General features: G+C 29.2%; 2 protein-coding genes across 2 annotated transcripts in view; both read left to right on the top strand.

The window, feature by feature from the left end:
* Positions 1–21,087, top strand: part of LOC113378298 (transcription factor IIIB 90 kDa subunit) — a 177,233-nt gene that overhangs the window by 131,398 nt on the left and 24,748 nt on the right. The gene's annotated exons all lie outside the window — the stretch shown is intronic.
* Positions 13,396–21,087, top strand: part of LOC113378299 — a 316,796-nt gene continuing 309,104 nt past the window's right edge. The window contains exon 1 of the mRNA XM_026618833.1: positions 13,396–13,717. Coding sequence (XP_026474618.1) covers positions 13,683–13,717 — 35 coding nt within the window. The 5' untranslated portion in view covers positions 13,396–13,682. The remainder of the gene's footprint in view (positions 13,718–21,087) is intronic.

Genomic DNA, 21,087 nt, shown 5'->3' with positions numbered 1-21,087 from the left:
AAATCTCACGTTGTTAGGGAATGATGAGCTTTTAAGTGCAACCTAGATCTTTGATGAAATTGTGTCCATTTTGGTTATGGTGGTTAATTTTTATTACTTTTGTTTATTTTTTAAACTTTGGAATCGTAACCGTGAATGACATTCTAAGGCCACAGTTAAAAATAATGACCCAATTGCCCCCAGTTTGAAGAATTAAGACTTTTTGTTGAACTAAAAATTTAAAATCGGTGAACTTTGTAAAGTCTTTCTTAATAAACATGTGCTGAAGTATGTTGGCAAGCTCCATTAAAAGTTCGCGAATTTAATCGATATTGTAAAATGGTAAAGTACTTGATTCCATTTTTTTTTATTTTATTTTTATTAACAGCAATCAGAACCTTACGTCCTATAAGCTGTTGGACTGAAACTTCTCCTTACTTTGTATTTTTAGATGGTAACCCAATGGTTAATCCATCCATATTTGATGATTTTTGTTATTAGAATTCATCTGATAGGGCTGACTTTTTATTGGTGCAGCAATGCCGGGCAAGGGCTATTTTCACTTAGAAACATATTGCTATATATATTTCCAAGTGAAAATCGTTGTCACTGCTGCCTGCCAACAGTCTGCTCGAAGTGGGTATCGAACCCGGGACCTCTGAAACAAGTCCCGTCGCTCTCAACCGCTTGCCTACGGGCGAGCCCCTGATTCCATAATTAAATAAAAATCGAGTAAAAAATAAAAACCTATAAATAACACGATTTTTCCTAGTTGCGTTTTCGTTTATCAATTATTTTCAATAAAATTGGCACGCGTACAAATTAGAAGTTTCACCAAGAAATCATAACGAATGATAACAGTGTCATTAAGTTTTGCCGATTTTATTAATTATTACTTATTGCAAAATTTTTCACTTGAACATTGCAACTTTTTATTAAAATAGGAGGGGGATGATGATAGTATGTTCTGATTCATTTTGATTGCCGTATGGTTCTTTTTTTTTGAATATCACGTTTGTGTACAGTTGATAAATTTTTAACCACCTCTAGGGTAAGTGAATGAAAATTTTTACATATTTTCACGTTTCAAGGGTTTCTGAACATTTTGGTATACCTAAGAATAATTTGACGTGTGTGTGTGTGTGTGTTTTCGGGTACAATTTTTTGTCGACGATTTTGGTATCACGTTCAACAGATTTGAATAATTCAAAAAACATTCGATTCCTATTGATGAGCGAGACGTGCTGATTAGTTTTTGGCACATACAGGTCCAGCTGTTTCGAAGATACTGGACAAAAAGTATCGAAAATGGTAATTCTGTTTTTGAGATAACGGAGAGTCCGGGATGAATGGTTCAAAAAACACATTATTTGTATTGACGAAATAAAGAACTGGAAAATTTTCGGAAAATTTTTGGAAAGGCAGGTCTAGCGGTTTCGGAGATCTAATATTAAATGTAATAAAAATGCCATTTGACGGTCAAGAATGACCATTAGACATATGTACATCAAATTATCAGATAATTTATAGAAATTTTAATGATAAGAACAAATTCTGTTTACATTTCTATGGGTTCCGTACCAAGATTCATAATATTTAAAGTTCACTCATATAGTTCAAGCAAATGTCTTTGAAGTCGACATTTCCGACAATATGGACGAATCGACTTGAATGGGTTTCAAAATTTTCAAAATCCGAATTTTGAAGCTTTTAAGAATTTTAAATTACCGCTCGGGAGGTTCCAGCTATTTTCCTGGAAAGCGATGCCATGCACAGCTAGTTGCTTTAGACTTTGTCTGCAAAACTTAACTAAAATTCAACTCAGTGAAGGCAACGCGTTTAAATTTCATTTATTCTTCGCCATAACCCTTACACATTTTAAACACACCATAAATACGACAGCGCGAAGATCTGTGTCTCTCTATGCTTTCTGATTAAGTATATAGCGGGTACGTGCTTTTACTACATAGTACTACGTTACGTGCGAGCTATTTGTCAATAAACCGTAGACCGCCGAACGTAACGGCGGAGATGTACGAGCTGTGATTTCATTGAAAAAGCAAAACAAAATCAGCTGTTCTCGCCCGACGATGCTGTTCCAAGCTCAGAGCGTTGTATCATCGTACCCAGAGCACGCGCAAACGTCCCACAGACGAGGCACAGTGGCGCCGGCAGGACGATTCTTCATATTTGCTCCTCTGTCATTGTCAATTTCTTATAACGGAGGGTGCTAATAATCTTGAGTGCGGATCAAAAGTTATTGGAATGTTTCAGAATAGACCATAGTAAACGAAATTCTTTAAAAATGTGTGAACTTAGATACTTAACTAGTGATGCATAGCATTGTTTCTTAAGGTAAATTGTTGAAACTTTGCAAACCGTAAATTAAATTTTTCAAAAGCAGTAAAAAATTTTGAAAATTTGTAAACAAAAACTATATTTTTTGAACATTTTTAACCATTTATTAATTTTTTTTTAACATTTTCAAAAATTTTGAAAACATTTGAAACATTCGTATTTTTTTGAAAAAAATCGACTTCTTGGAAAATAGATTTTTTTGAAAATTTTGAAACCACTGAACTCTGCCTTCCCCTAAAATTAATCTTTTCTTCACACCGTCAACACAAGCAAAATTTTTTGAATCATCCTATTAGAATGATTTGCTCTTTCAAAACTGCATGATTTTCATTTTTTGCACTCTTTGCTCCGACAAACTCGCACTAAAATGACAACGCGATCGCGCTGCATGGCTGCAATAGAAACAAAATATCAAAGCGCGATAGCGCCGAGTCGCTGCCAAACGGTTAGACATTATAAATCTTGGTACGGAACCCAAAGAAACGGAAAAATTAGTACTTATTTTTAAAATCTCTATAAAATATCTGAAAACTTGATGTGCATATATCTAATAATTAATTTTGACTTCCAAATGGCATTTTGTCTAACTTTTTTTTGGATCTCCAAAACCGATGTCCCAAAAATTTTATCAATTCTTTATTCGTCAATACAAGTGAATTGTTTTTTAAACCATTCAAACCGTTCTCTCAAAAACTGAATTGCCATTTTTGGCACTTGTAGCCCCTTATCTTCGAAACGGTTAGACCTGTTTTTGTCATAATTTATTCAGTACGACTACCTTCGCATCAAAAAGAATAGAACGTTTTTTGAATCATTCAAATCGGTTGATCCGTACTCTGAAATTATCGACGATATCTTACGCATCCGCACATACGCACGCAAACGCACTAATACCTCTATTTTTCTTCGTAAAATATGCCAAGATGTTTAAAAGACTTTGAAACGTTAAGATATGCAACAAAAATATTTTTGATTTTTTTGCGATTACTATAACGTACCCTATGGGAAGTTAATAAAAGCAGTACCTACTAACTTTGTTTAATATATAACTTAACAGTATTCTAACTTTACTTAATTCTAACTTTAACAGTATTCTAAATTTATAATTCAACCTGCATAGTGCATTTAAGCGAATGGTTTAATACTCAACTCGAACATGGATACAATTCCGTGATATAGTCCAAAATTGTATTTGTGATATTGAATAACAAGATATTAAAATGTCTATAAAAAAATGTATAAAAATCAATAATATATGTATTGGTAAACCATTGAATAGAATTCGATATATAAAAAATTATATGGTATGAAAATGCAAACTGTTGTAGGAGGCTAAATGTTATAGCAAAGGCAATAAAAAATTAACTTGCGCAAGAACTGAATATTTGTAATCTAATTGGTCACAACAATTACTGAATGCCTTTTCTGGCAGTTTGATGAAAATAAAAAAAATTGTAATCTAATTCGCAATGCTTGTGTTTAATAATGATAGCAATTGTATAAGATTACCCACCCCAATCCTATATAAACATAACAATAAGGTATTTTTAAGATACCTGACGCCTCTACGTCTGCAGCTAGACTTCAGATTAATGTTTGTTATGTGAAGAGAATCGTATACCATAAAATAACTTAAAACTAACACTGGAATGTACCAACGAAACTTCTTTTTGTTACCGGTTTATTTTATCAATTTAAAATAAATGTATCGGTACATATTATTGTTGAAATCTTAATAACTAATAATAACTGCAATACATAATTTTGAAAAAAAGTTCCCATGAATTGTTTTGTGAATTTAAACTATTCTCATGTAAACTTAATTTTATACAAAAAAAATTAAAAAAAAGTAGTCCGAACCATTAGTTAATTTGTTTTTCATTTATGAAAATATTCATATGTGGTGCTTATTATAAAATATTCATATGTGGGTAAGCATGTAGCGAGCTTAATAGAATCACTACTATGGCATTAATATAAATTTAAAATATTTTATATTGCGCAGAACTTTTGTTCTCGAGATTTAGGTACTTATTATATTTGGTTTGGTTGTAAACAATTTGCTAGATTTGTTTCATACCATTCTCTCGGATATTCTAGTGTAGATTTCTTCGTTAAATTCTAGGGTGCATTTTCTTAGGACAGACCTAAATACGTCATGGAATCAAAAGGGCGTTCGTATCGACATTGGAGGAACTAGCGATTTTTGTAAAAATGCAAGATATTTGAAAATAGCGCCAATTGTTAATTAGTGAACGGCTGTTAGCGACGTTTCGCCAATAGGTGACGTACCGAAGTGATTAAATTACTTCTTATTTTTTTTAAAATGATCAATTGGTGCAGATGTTTCAGGGACTCACTTATTAACCTTGTTTTAAAATTATTATAGATAGTATAGAGTTTTAAATTTTGTCAAGTCACGTCAAGCAAAATTTTAACATTGTTTTCAGTAAAATAAAGAATAAATAATAAAATTTTATATTATCCTTATCAATATCCAAATTCGTGTATTGCAATATGGTTTATAAGAATATAAATGAAGATTTTCAATTGAAAATATTTTTTATTATTCGAACCATGTAGTGGTTACAAGACATGTTTTTTATGTATGGGTAGCACATGCTACCCATAAGTCACACATCATCTAGAATCCATATATGTACTGGCATGTAATGCAGCAAACCTATTGAAATCATAGTTGAAGAATCAAATTCGAGTTAGAATTATTCCATTTCCATATCACGGCTTCAAAACTTGTGCTATCTATGGCTTAATTTCAACATTCTACATCGATTCCACGCATCTCCATAACGAACATTCGTACGTAGTTCTAGTACAAACTACCGATCATTTGTAACACGAGGAATTACGGGCGGCATACAAACGACATAATTAAACGTAACTAATAATAAGAACGTTTCATGCATGAAGCCACGCCGTTTTGGTTATTGTCTCTAGGAAATGTTAAATTCACACGATCAATTCTAGGAGTAACTAAGAAGGTTTTTTACTGTATAAAAATGTTTTTTTACTATAACTATTAATTTGTTGAAAATATTTTATTTCATGATTTAATTCGTTAATTATTTGCATAATTTTTATTTCTAAAGTCTAGGTATAGGAATGAATACCAGCTTTAGAGTAGGATTAATAGGTGCTTTCTTGAACTTTTTCAGTTATATTTTTGTAATTGTATTTAAGATATACATAATTTATAGAAAGGTTGTGATTAGGTTATTTGAAATAGATTAAGGAACATTCGAACAAAAAATTGTTAACCACTGTGTTAAAATTATAAATTTAATGTAGGGCAGCTAGGGGCTTTTTGCAACTGAGGTAACTAGTAATAGGCGTTTTTATTAAGATCTCAAACGATATTAAAATATTTTTTTGTCTCGATTGACCATATTGTCATATAATATTGTCATAGCTACTCTTCTACACAATATACAGAACTGTGCAGGTCCGTCATTATTGCGTTATTATTATTGACTGATTTTAAATTTTATATATTTTATTCCGTTTGAAATTTATCAATGTGAATCAATTTTTGTGATTTCTTCATTGTTTGATTGGTTATCTTTCTTGATTAATGTAAAAAATCACACCTGGGGTTAACAAAACTTTGGGGCTAATTGCTACAAATAACCATTAACCGGCATTGATATATTGATGAATATTTGTTTTATTACAGAAATTGTAATAATAAAATTTAATTAATTTATTTTTTTCATTATTTTTTAAAATGAGACAACTGTTGGTTACTATCTGTAAAACCGACTTAGTATTAAGTCAAATCAGGAAAACAGCTTATGGGACTCTTAACATCTGATTTTTTAATTTATTTATTTGAAGAGCGATCAGAACTGTGATGAGTTTCTTACAAACTACGTTTGTTTTTTATTATGATGGGAACCCAAACAGTTGTCTCATCTCTATACAATACAATTATTGTATTGTATTGTATTGTAATAGTGATGATTTTCTATTGGTGCAGCAATGTCATATCAGGGCTGTTTTCACTTGGAAATATATTTCTATCTATATTTCCAAGTGAAAACCGTTGTCACTAATGACAACAGGCTCCTCGAAGGGGATTCGAACTCGGAACCCCTGATCCAGGTCCAGTGGTTCTAGCCACTTACCTACGAGCGAGCTCTTTAACATCTGATTGCTGTTAAAATAATAATAAAAGAATGAATTTTAAATACACTGATCTTATATAATGATATAGGTACTAAGTAATATAATAAAATGTCTGCATGCTTTCTACTTATATACAATTAAGGCATCTTGTAGTTATCAAACCAAATTATACATGGTCTTGTTTCCATTGGCCGATATTATTATTCTCTATATATATGATGAAGTTATAGAAATTATCTCCCTTACCTCATTGTTTTATTTTTAATTAACTTCATTAGTATCCAAATCGATCAACTATAAAAGTGTGATCTGCTTGAAATAGAAATTAGAGATTAAAAATATTATTTTTCAATAATTATCTAATAAAATTTGTCAAAACAAACACATTTTTAAAATAATTAAGACTAATACTGTGATTTTTATATTTAATTAACATTTCCAATCAGTGTGAATTATTCACACTCCAGCAATTTAGATCAAGCACATTGCCAATAACGATTTTACGAATCCACGTTTTCTAATTATCTGAGAAGGGTTTGTCGGTAGTTGTTTATGCCCTTCCTTTTAACAGGAAATTAAATGAATTGCAGCAAACACCATTGGAAATCAGATTGATTATGGTTTCACAAAATATTAAATGAGAATCGCTTATTTACTCGAGTTATATTTTTATATGACGACATATTAAATTTTATAAAGTGCGTCATACTGAATTGATTACAACGATTTCTGATAATGCATTTCATTTTATTTGGTATCATTTTTATTTCCAATCTGATTCTCATAATTATGACTCGTTCTGTTAAAGTGTAAATCAGTTTTCGGCGCCTTAAACAAAGTCATTAACCGCGGTTTACCTTTGCAAGCTCAGTTCTCGTTGTTGAATTAAAACTTCAAATATTAAAGAATGTAATATTTCAATTTAGTTCCTAATTTTTATTGATTTAGTATTTCCTCTCATATTTATCCCGCAGTCCTCAGTATGAGTGACGCACGCTTGAAGTTAACATAATAGGGACGAGAGATGTTAATAAAATATCGAAATATGTATATTCATGCACAATATGCATATATTATTATGTATGATATTTTTCTATGATGCACAGAACGGTAGCACAAGAATTATGTATGCTTTTTCTTTCCTTTACTTATATTGAATTTTATGTAACAGTAATTGAAGTAATTATTAATGTATTCGCACCATTCAAATAAGCGTCTCGATACATTGTATGAATACTAAGTTAGTCGTTAACACTACCATACCATCACTCACATTTTTGTTAACAATTTGTTATTTAACCAAACATGTTTCATAATATAGTTTTGCATGAAAACAAGTTTACTCTTACATGTCCAATTCATATGCTAATTTTTTAACAAAATATTTTACATGGAAACTGCCAAGTAACATCTTAATCTCTTCACACGGTGTGAAATGCTAACGTACGAACATTGAATAACATTTTGAGCAGTTAATATATATATATATATATATATATATATATATATAACTAATGTTTTTTTATTTTATAAATATTGGATATTAATAAAAATATAAAATATAAATAAATCAAATTAGAAACTAAAATTCCCCATAAATAAATATAATTATATAATTACACACTACTGAAGGACATTAATGTTGATTTAGTGTATAGTTATAAAATGGTAATGGCGGAGACTGGGTACTGTTGTGCCACTTTGGTTTTGAATAGCAATAATTCTGTTAATTTACCAGTTAACTGGAAGAAAAGTAATTTGGATGATATTTTGAACATTTGTCTACCAATTCGATGAATTAGCCTTACAATCAAATAATACAAGAAAAGGGCAAACATAATTTTTGAAACAAGAAATCCTTGTTAAATTATTTATTTTCTTGTATTTTATTTCTTAAATTTCTCTTTCGTATTTTGTATTATCTGTTTAAATTTCACCCAAAAAGAACAAGAAATACAGGACACATTAAACTAATCTAAGCGCTGGTAATTAACTATTAATGTTCAATATCCAGCAAAACAACAAAGTGATTAAAAATTATTAATAAATAAAATCGAACACAAAAACTTACTTTTTAAAAATAATTCGGTCTACAGATCATATTTGGGTGCTGACTCAAAGCAATAATGGAAACTTGTTCGAACAAACATAATTTATCTTTCTCCTTTTCATTGATCATATTTCAAGATCAGTATAGTTTAGCTGTTATGACGACTGTCACTGCCGTAACCTGGCACAACCGTACCCAGTCTCCCCTACTTATTATTTTGTAAACAAAATTCAGAATCTCGAATAAATAACTTAATTAATTAAATCAAAATTAATCGCAAACCTGTAATTTTATTCAATTTCCTTATATTATTTTACGAAAAGTAAAAGCATGCTTTAAACTGCTATGTTTCAAATAATCTTGGACCATCTTAATCGGAATTTTGGAATCGGATTAGATTTATCTGATAATTTTTAGATGAAAAATTATGTTTTAAACTGTATAAATAAATAAATGACAAACTGATCATTAATAGTCAATTCGAGTCATTATCTAGTTTTGTAAAATGAAATCGTGGACGATTCTTACTTTTCACATTTCTTACTTTTTTCAATTCTATGCCAAACGATTCGAGAGATCATAAAATTAGTATATATACGTCAATAAAATAATAACAAATAATTCATTATCATATATCGATTTTCGAACGTATCGAAATAATATCGATTTTGTTCCCCCTCTAGCATCGATCATCTCAAAGAGATAAAAATTCATTCTGACTGCGGGGACATTTAAATCCCCGCTGTTAAATAAGAGTCCCTAGGGCAGATGCTGCCATTGCACCATGCATGTTATAGGTTCATCAGGTTTTCTAACAATCGAACCATGACATGTGTTTGAGAGGGGTGCTCATGCCGCAAAGGAGGTCGGCGGGGATGCTTCATTAAATTCTATTATTAACGCACATAACAGTTACAATTAGACGACGGATTTGAATAAATGTTTCATGTGAAATAAAAGATTACTTCCTACATACAGTGATCTTGATTTATTGGGAATTATTTGTGATTTTATTTAGCTTTTCTATCTGATACATAAATTTGACGAATTTATAGAATAGATTTTTTCAAAATTCAGAAACTTAATAATTAGATTTAAAAACAATGTGTCATTATTGCTGATTAATTTATTTTATTAGTTGGTTTATATAATGAAAAAATTTGAACTTTCCTTAGGGTAAGTTATAGTAATCGCAAAAAGATCGAAAATATTTTTTTTCATATATCTTAACGTTTCAAAGCCTTCTGAACGTTTTGGCATATACTAGAAAAAATGGATGTATGTGTGTGTATGTGTGTGTGTTTTTGTGTGGTTGTGTTTGCATGTGTAGGACAAGCGGTTACGGAAATACAATGAAAAAAGTAAGAAAATGCCATTTAGCGGTCAAAAATGGTTATTAAACATATTCATATCAAATTATCAGACATTTTATTTAGTTTTTAAGAAGTAAAAATTTCATCAAAAATCTAATATTTTCAAAAAGTTGTAAAGCTTTTTAATTATGGCATGGTAAGTTCTAGCAATTTGCCTTGAGGCACGATGCCATGCACCTTGGTTGCTTGTATTTTAATGGGTTAATATTTTAATATTCATCTATTGATATCTACATCTGTTGATATATATATATATATATATATATATATATATATATATATATATATATATATATTGAAAGAATAAATTAATGATGTACTAAAATCAACTTTTTGATACATGTATACTATTATTTACATTATTATGTGAGCTATTCGTATGTTAATGTTATCAACATGGACTACCTCAAACTAGTTCAAATATAAATAACAATATGTCAATAAATTAGCTTCTTTTATTGCAATCAGAACTTAACATCTTATGAGCTGTTGGGCTGAAACTTCTCCTTACTTCATATTTTTAGATGGTAACTCAATGGTTAATCCATCCATATTCGATGACTTCATTATTAGAATTTATCTAATAGAGCTGACTTTTTATTAGTGAGGCAATGCAGGGTGAGGGCTATTTTCATTTGGAAACGTATTGTTATCTATATTTCCAAGTGAAAATCGTTGTCACTACCGTTTGACAACAGGCTGCTCGAAATGGGTATCAAACCCGGGTCCTCTGAATTGAGTCCCGTCGCTCTTAACCGCTTACCTACGAGCGAGCCCAAATTGAAACATTTACTAAATTTTAGTCAAATAATTACTCTGGTTTGATAAATCACAGCAATGTTATAAGAGCAATAAATTATTATTTTTTCCATAAGAAATTTACATTGTGACTTGTATATTAATAGCCCTTACCTGACATTGTCGCGTCAATTAAAATTCATCACTATTACAGAAATTAATAAAATAAACATTCTATGCGTGATAAACATACAATTTACCTATTATGGATATATGTATGATATATGAATGATATATGAATTTATACAGAAATTTGATGTTTTCTTCAGTTTGGTCATCAATTATACAGATGTTTTTTTTTAATATTTCGCTGCAAATTAATTTTAATCGCATTATTGTAATAAATTAATGTGATAAAAACACATAGTTCTCTTTTGTAGGAGGAGAAAATCTAATCTGTACATATCTTATCTATAGCTGTACATATTGTGCAATTGATAATGCATTATAACTGGAAGAATTTTTACCTATAATTTGAAATATTTACGACATGCGTCACTTTTGAATTATTATATATTTGATATTATTCTTCAAACTGAATTATACTCACTGTAAGTACTTATTGGTAACAAAAATGACGCACTGCAGCACAGAAATCGTAATGAAAAGGAAAAAAAATTAGGCCAATTTTTGGATAAAATAGCTATGTTACCGGTCTTTTATGTTGAGGAATCGTATTAGTTGGTAGTTAGGAACTGTCAAAAAACTATATCTTTGCATTTTGATCAAGCGTTATACACAATAGTAACTTCTAAAATCTAACCTTCAAATGGCATAAATGTCATATATTGTATTAGTTTGACATCGCGTGTATGTTAACATGGGTGCCACAATTTCTTGTCACTTGATGAAAAATTTAAGCCACTATTCTTCAAGAAGTTTACAGAGTTGAAAAATGTTTTTACTACATTTTATTTCTTTATTAACTTATATAAATTAAATATAACATTAGTTCCACTTTTCGTATATGTTATCACAAGTGCAAAAAAAATTCACCTATGTTAACACATGCTTAAAGTCGAACTGAATTTATATTCTGACGTTTGTGTCATTTATAAGTTAGGTTTTAGAAGTTAATATTGTATAAGATGCTCGATCAAGCAGCAAAGACGTAGCTTTTTGACAGTTCTTCTGAATTTGACTACCAACTTATGCGATTTATCAACATAGGCCTTTTGACAGATAACGTAGCATAGCTATTTTATCCAAGAATTGGTCCCTTGACTTATTTAGGAAATTATTGAATGAATTTTGATTTCTTAAATTGCCTAATCTATTCCAAAAATAACATAATAAATAACTAGTTTTCTAATAGTAATTATTTGCATGCTGTAGATTTTTGAGAAACATGCTCCACATTCATGATTTCAAATAGTGTAGAAAAAAATGTGATGAGCATTAAGAATTCTTAATCCTCTAAAATTACATTTTTTTATTCTTTGCGCTCATCTTTTTTAACTTCTTGTATGATGCTTTAAATTTACATACAGTAAATTGTATATTTATCACGCATAGAATGTTTATTTAATTAATTTCTGTAATAGTAATGAATTTTAAGTGACGCGACAATATCAGTAGTCATCGCAAGAAAATTGTAAATGAAAATTTGACGGCGAGACATGCTGATTAGTTTTTGGCAAAGGCGGGTCCAATTACGGGGCAAAAAGTGCTAAAAATGGCAATTCAGTTTTTTAGGTAACGAAGCGTCCGATTTGAATGATTCAAAACACATTTTATTTGACGAAATAAAGACCTAATTATGTTTTTGGGAAGTCTAGTCTAGCGGTTTCGGAGATCCAATAAAAAAGAAAAAAAAAAGCCATTTGGCGGTCAAAAATGATCATTACACATACCACATCAAATTATTATTATTTTGTTTACATTTCTTGGTTCCGTACCAATATTCATCTCTAAGACAGCACCGCGGCTCTTACGCGTTTCGATATTTCGCTTCTAAAACAGTTACGTAGCGCCAATGTTTTGAAAAATTTCCAAAGTTTCAAAATTTAGATATATAAAAAAATCAGCTTTTTCAGTAAAGTCAGACTTTCCCAACAATTTCAACAATCTCAAAAATCTACTTATTTGAATGATTTCAAACAATTTTAAAGCTTTTCTAAAAATTTTAATTTTTGTTACGGGAAGTTCTAGCCTTAAGGCGAGAAGCCATGCACCACTAGTTTTGAAAATAAATTTAGTGGGTCCCAAATTTTCATGATTTATAAAAAATTACTGCCTTTTGTCTTTTGTGAATTATAAAAAATGCAATGGAATTGAATTTTACTGTTAGCTTAAACACGTTGGGCTGCGGGGGCCTCGTATCATTTATACGGTGGTAGCTACGCCACTGCATTCATATTTAAAATATTAATATTGACATATAAAAATTAATTGATATATTTTAGTGAAAATTCTATTAGTTTTTACAACTTCTCAGGTTGGTTGTGTATTTAATAGTTTTGACATTGATATTGAATTGACATTGAATTAGCATACAAATTTCATAATAATGAATTAATTAGCCATTATTTATCCTCTTGAACTCGTAGTTTCGTTTTGGCACTTGAGTCCCAAATTGCGTACGACACTGGCGGCCGAAGTACCATCCGAACCTAAAGCGATCCCCTCCGAGTGTCGGTTTGCTTCGAATAGCGTGGTTCGCTCCGCTTGTGAAGCGGCTTCAACGTTAGGCATCAGTAGGCGTGCGGGCACGCTAGGGACTGCTCGGTTGCTCGTGGTCCGCGTTCTGTTATAATAATTAAATGTGTATCATATTTTAGTTTGTGGACTATGTAAACAAAAAAACGTGATACTGTGGCCCAAACACACTTGTTCATTACCAAAATGGGTCGTGCGGATGCATAAGAAATAAGACGTTATCTCTGTGTGTTTATAAAATCATTTGAGGTTATGTGTAGTGATCATTTGTTATGCCGTAATTTGGTGCCATTTTTATTATGGAATAACATTTTTCCAACATGTTCGGTGCGCTGAAAAGACGTTTTCGGAAAAGGTATGTCAGTTGATTTTAAGACCCAGTGCTGTCATCGCGGAAAAAATTGGCCTACTAATAAGGTGACCATAGGACCCGGTTTGGCCTACGATTTACACCTTTTGTCCCAAGTTTTTGAAAAGTATTTTTTCAATAAATAAATTCAATCTTTGCAATAAGTTAATAATACAATTACAACTAGTACTTCTTCTGAAACAATACGTTATGAATGAAATTATTTTCGAATACAAAATTCCAAAGACGGGTTAGAATAGTTTGTCACATTAATAATTTTAAACTTTTATTTTAAATATTACACAAATTAATAAAAATTGTGAAAACGAACTTTTGACAACTTGGCATAAGGGCTAATTATGAAGAAATTTGAACAGAATTTTATAAGATTGCCTTAAAAATATATAGATCCACAAATAAAAGATATAAAATAATATAATAATAATAAAGTTTTAACCAGAAGTCAATATTTCTGATAATTCATTTAAAATAACCCAATTTCTATCGCGTCTTTAAGGGGGTATTCTAGTGTAGAAATTCTAAAAAATCGTTTTTTTTTGTTTTTGTCATATTTTTAAAGCTTAACTACTATTACTATCCTAACGTACATATTAGGTTGTCAAATATCTCCCTTCCGCTTTTTTGCTCTTGGTTTATAATACAAAAAGGCGGAAGGGAGATATTTGACAACCTATTATATGTACGAGAGGATTTTTTAAAATTTAAATTATTTTCAAAGATACGGCTATTTGTCTATGATAATTTTCTTCTGATTCCTTCCTTTTGTAAAACTTTAAACACAGTCAACAAAAAACTGTTCTTTTCAATACGATACCCACGATTTCTTGAGTTCTAGTGAACCAATTTACTTTAAATTTTAAGAGAATCTTCTTTATAGACTTCTTTCTTGTATATGCTAGCCTTATCTCAAATTTCAAATTTTTACTATTTTTTTTAAAAAATCTAGAAACTCAAAAAAGTAGTAAGAAAATGACATTTTTTACAACAGTCGCCATTTTGTCAAAAAAAATTTTTTTTAACTTAATCCTAGTATTAACCATTGCAACATCATTCTAGATAAATAACCTTTTTTTTTCATTTTGGATTACTAGGAGAATTGTAATCGTGTACGCAGAATAAACACGTGCCAATATTTTGTAACCTCCACTTCAACCACTGCTAATTTTTAAAATTATTAACTTTTTTTTTGTTTTACTTTCTTCTGTACTCCTGTAACGTTGATAAATAATCAAAAAATACTATTAAAAATCAAATATTGCTTTTTTTACTATGATTTAAAAATGACTTAAAATTCATTTTTCCACACTAGAATACCCCCTTAAATAGCATTTAGTAATTAGCATAACTAAAAATTACCATCCCGGTTTTGAGTTTTAAAAATATATATATGGTCACCTTACCACTAACAGTGTTTATTACCGCGGCGTCTATTTTGTTTATATATTTTCTTCTATGCCAGTTTTTGTAATTATATAGCAAAGTCCTCATTCTAGTCTATCGCCCACGTGTTTTATCTGATACCGGTACGGCGGTATAGTTGTATTCAATGTGTCCGAGGTTATATCTAGTCTCACAAATGTCTTACGTAGGTTTATTAATGTTTTAATGTAAATATTAAAGCATTATCGTCGATTCAAAATAATGATTATGAAGCTGATCGGAATTACATTATAATCATTCAAGTGTCTATGAAGTGCAATGTGATATGTTCGAATCATTGAGCAAGTGAAATATGTTTGTGATAATATTTAATATGAGTATAATTTAAATGCGAAGGTAGGTATTTACCAACACATGCCAATGTGAAATTTATATTAACAGATGTAAAATGTCAATTGTGAAATTCTTGATTTCATTAACAATATGTTTTCATCCAATACGTTTTTGTTATATATATAATAAGCTATCTTTATTTCTTTTCTAATTTATGGGTTTTATTTGCTAACATTTGTTAAATCTAACGCATGATATATTGAAAAAAAAACATTAAATTTCAATGCATCAAGTTTTATGAAGTAGTTTATGGCGCAAATTCTCTTAATCTTAATTGATTTTCTAAATCTGCACATTTAGAGATCAAACTAGTCTGTAAATATGTATGCAATTTTGAGGAATAGGTCAAATACTTTAAGGCAATACATCAAATAAAAATTGTAGGAATTTATAAAATCTTTATTATTTTCATACGTTTCAACATATTATCTTATGTCATTTTCTGTACAATGTAAATTGGAATGTTCCCAATTAACAAATGATAACAATAATGATTTACAATAACATTACTACAATATTTCTAAATTTCTGTTTCACAAAAAATATATTTTTTGTTAATCTGATGCAATCTAAAAATAAATATATTTTTTATTTCAAATGGCAAGAAATTATGCAGTATTGTTATTGAGAATTATTATTGTTATCATTAGTAATAATTCAATAAATTTAATTGTTTTTTTTTGGAAATTGTTAACTTTTTTCTTTTTTGTTCATATATTATTTATACTGATTACAAATATAAAATTTATAACAATATTCATAAACATTGTATAATACCCTTAGATAATAACCTCATACATTTTAATCATATATATTCTAATATATCTTTTTCGAATTGAATTAAATCAGGAATATTTCACTGAAAATAACATAGAATATACTGCCAACTATAATAATTAAACAAAGTAAATGATTTGTAACATTTAATTAAACAACCCTTTCCACTCGGATGCCGCCGCTCCGACGGCAAAAAACATATTAATTTCGAAATTCGCGTGTGGAAAGGGTTAAGAATAAAAATAATAGTAATAATAAATCAATTCAAAAGCACTTATAATTTGTTATATCATATTAAATACTATTGCACACTAAAGAAAATTTTCTTTTTAAAAATTCGATATTTCTATCCTAAGCTTAGTCAAAATACAGTTTCGATAAGTTAATAAATATTATACATGTTTATTTGTATAGCTAGTTGTGATTTTCAAGTATATATTTTACAATAGTGCACATTCTAATGCCATTGAGCAAAAGTGTTTAATTAATTAAGGCTACCAAATTGTATGTGTTTTTAGATAAGTTTATTATTACTATTATTTTTATTCTTAAACTGTTACAAATTGTTTACTATAATTTATTTATTATAGTTGACAGTATATTCCATTGAATGAAGGCTAGGATGTTAGCCGAAACGTATGGATTTAAAATATTTTTAAAAAAATGCTTTCATACAATTATATATTGATAGAAGTTTCGATCTTTAAACCTATTTTTAAATTTAAACCTTAAACATTTAAACTTTAAACCAATCTTTAACCCCCGTTTTACACGAAAGATAGGTTTCACAAAAACCGAGTAACTCCAAAAATTCCATTTTTTATGGAAAAAGCGTGCTAAACGAAAATCACTATAAAAAGCCTTTTTGTCAGTTTTTAATACGATGGATTCCAAACACATTGGACGAAAAATAAATATTAATATACTTAATATCAAACACATTTAATAACTTCAATATTATTTCAATAATAAACGAATATAAAAAAAACTCTTTCGCGCTATCAATTATATATAAACACTAATTAAAAATTTTTGCTAGCTTATACACACATAAAATTTAGTCTTGGTCATAAATCGGGGAGTTTTCATCCTATCTACATATTTCCACCACATGATATACTACTAATAATAATAAATCATAAATATAACATACATTTTCTAATCTTGTATTTTGACAGTAAAACAATTGAATTGTATTTGTAGATATAAGCAAATTACAATTGTGCGTTTATAATTTTGTGTAAATGTAAAATTAATAAATTTCTGTGAAAAAAAATTTTGTATTACAAGAACCGTCTAAGATCGATAAAGTGTAAAACAGGTAATAGATGTATATATATACATATATATAAACTATCATCATATATATATATATATATATATATATATATATATATATATGTCGCATCGGACATCGACTTTGCAACGTGTACTCTACAATAAGATATTATTTCTAAAAAATTATATAGTGCATTTGTGAACAATGATTATTAGGAAATAATTAGGAATATTACAATTACATTCTATTGAAGATGACACAAAACAATGTGTCGAAACGTATGGAAACAATAAAAATGTTATAAGTTTCTACAAATTTTTAATTGATGTATTGCCCAGAAGATTGAATCTCAAATTATTTTAATATATACATATAAAACATTTTAATATATATGTATATATATATATATATATATATATATATATAATATGAATATAATTATTTATTTGGCTTTTGAGGAAGCTTTATCTATTGAACAACTAAATTAACTACTTTCTTCTATGAACTCCTTTATACTCTCACTATAGTCTATTTTTATTAATACTGATATTAATACTTTTCCTTTCAATTACAATAAATATTTGTATATCGTTTGATAATCCCCGATTTGTTTGTATATTTGTTATTCCCATTACTGCATGTGGTTTCATAACTACTCGTTTCGACAAAATATATATAGAGTGATATTTCGTTTACTTTGCGTTTCCTTTTAAATTCATTTCGCAGACATGCTAACGGATTCATTTCCTGCGCTCGCGTGGAATTTATAGTTGACAAGATAGAATTTCCTCATCGCATCCTGTGCTTTAAATACCTATTTTCACTTAGCTAATGAGAAATATTGATCTGCACTTTATTATTCAAGAGTTTTCGCAAATCTTGTCAAGTTTTCAGATGAAGTTCTGATTAATTCGGAATCTCAGTATTCGACAAGAAAATTGTAAAATTGAAAATTAAAATTTAATAATATAACAGCATTTTAATTTAACACGTTAATCGCCACGATATTAGAAATTTTATACCATCTTTCATTAAATAATTTAGGTAAAAATGTACCAAAGAAAAAAATCAAAAATTCCTGAAAATACTATTTTTTATGTCACACATATGACTTACATGGCTATAAAAACTTAAAATTAAAACTTTTCTCCTACTGGTTCGTCTAGAACTTCTTAGCGTCAGGCACATATGACTGACAAAGCGATTAACGTGTTAAATAAAATTGGATAATTAAATTAATGATCTTATCGTCAATTGACTGAATTTTATAATGATATTAAATTATTTGTTGCATTGGTTATATTGATTATCTTTGGCATAACCAGTGCAACGATTATCGCTTCGTTTTTTGCATTTAGCTTAAAGATATTTGCTTTTTGCTCGTATTATTATTTTTTATCAAATTTGGCATGTTTTTTTTATTTTTCTATGTACTGTAATTTTTATAAGCGTATAATATAATTTATCAATTATTATTTAATATAAATAAAGAATGTTGTTATAAACAGTATTCATACATATATGCATAATTAATACGTAACATTTTTAACTTTCCGTGGGGTAAGTTATAGTAATCGCAAAAAAAATCGAAAATCAAATTTTTTGCATAACTTTACGTTTCAAAGACTTTGTCATACCTTAAATCATTTTGTCATACCTTAGAAAAAATGCATGTGTGTGTGTGTGTGTGTGTAGTATGTATATATGTATGTACGGATACAAATTTTTGTATCCGTACATACACGATTTTGAGAGCACGGATCAACCGAATTGGGTGATTCAAAAAACATTTCACTTCTATTGACGGAATAAAGAATTGATTAACTTAAATTTAATTTTGGGAAGACAGTTACAGCGTTTCGGAGATCTAGTAGAAAAATTAACAAAAAATGTCATGTAGCCGTCAAAAATGATCATTATACGTATGCAATCAAAATATCAGATATTCTATAGAGATTATAATAATAAGTACAATAATTGTACTGAAATTTATTATTTTTGAAGTCCACTTGTGTAGTTCAAACAAAAGTCAACATTTTCGACGGTATGGGTTCAACCGATTTGATTGGGTTTCAAAATTTTTAAAAAATTCAAAGTTATTTAAAAAAGTCGTTTTTTTAAAAAAAAAATTCAAAATTCTCCAAAAACTCTAGTTTTTTCAAAATTTTCAAAAATTTAAAGCATTTAAAAATTTTAAATTACGGTACGGAAAGTTCCAGCAATTTTCCTTAAGACAATGCCATGCATACCTATTTATTCAGCTTTTGCATGTATTTTATCATAATAATATTGTCATATTCACATTACTCAATTTATTCATTAAAATTTAATAGCATAATAAATTAAATAATACTAAAGAAAACGATCCGATATGCTCCTCCCGTACATCGAACTCTGTTACCAGTCTTGAGTGCAAACCGCAAGGCTATGGAGGGTCTTTTGTTTGCGTATTAACCGCATACAAATTGCATTACTTCTCATGTTGAACTTCAATGTAGGGTGATTAGGCTTATATGTTTATAATGAAAATAATTTGTTATTGCTTGAGAGTTTTATCGCATCATTAAGCCGTTCTGATTTTGTTAAAAAATGAAAATAGAGGTTTGTGGATAATAGTCGATAGGATTTTATTTTTGTTGTATGTGTGGGTCGTCGGATATCTTGTACTTACTTGCAATTGTCTGTTTTATTTTGAAGTATTTAATATTTTGCTTCAGATTTTATTTATTTCAAAATAATATTTCTATTTTGTAACAGTTTTTTTATTTCTTTTTATTTCACTTTATTAAATTACAACTGTCTGTAACATTCAGTTCACTTTTGAGAATATATAAGCATTATCAAGCACAAATTCTGAGAGATTTTCTTTCAACTTTGATACATTAACCCCTTCGCTTACAAAGACGCCTCAGAGGCGTCCAAAGATTATCGGCCCAAACACAAATATGACGCCTCAGAGGCGTCGCAAGGTATTAGGCCCAAACACAAATATGACGCCTCAGAGTCGTCGCAAGGTTATCGGTCCAAACACGAATAGGACGCCTTAGAGTCGTCGCAAGTCTACCGGACGAAACATAAATAATACATTTCCGAAACTTGGTGAAGCATATACATACATGGTTTGTAAGAAGTTTTAAAAAAAATACACACTATAATGTCTTCAAGAAAAAATTAGTGATGAATTACATAGCAGTGATGACCTGCTACCAGTAGTACTGACAGTGGTAGTGACATACTTTTCGCACAAATATATAAATTTATAATTACAATTGTATTTGTAATAATCAATTTTCAGTTTTATTTAGGAATAAATGTAATTATTTATCAAACATCTTGTAAAGTTAATTGTACCGAGCACGTGTATATACAAACTACAGGAATTTTATGATTTGTACAGTTTCGAACGCCGAGCCAAGTTGTTTATGCCACTGCGTGCGGCCGACCTTAGTGTCGTTTTTGGCCCGTAAATTTGGATATTAGCTGGTAAGCGAAGGGGTTAAATTGAATTGAGCCTTAATATGCAAAA

Source organism: Ctenocephalides felis, unplaced genomic scaffold (genome assembly GCF_003426905.1).
Source record: "Ctenocephalides felis isolate EL2017-DRISC unplaced genomic scaffold, ASM342690v1 CF-g0.4_SCAFFOLD_01886, whole genome shotgun sequence".
Taxonomy (NCBI): Eukaryota; Metazoa; Arthropoda; class Insecta; order Siphonaptera; family Pulicidae; genus Ctenocephalides; species Ctenocephalides felis.
This window is presented reverse-complemented; position numbering and strand designations above follow the sequence as displayed.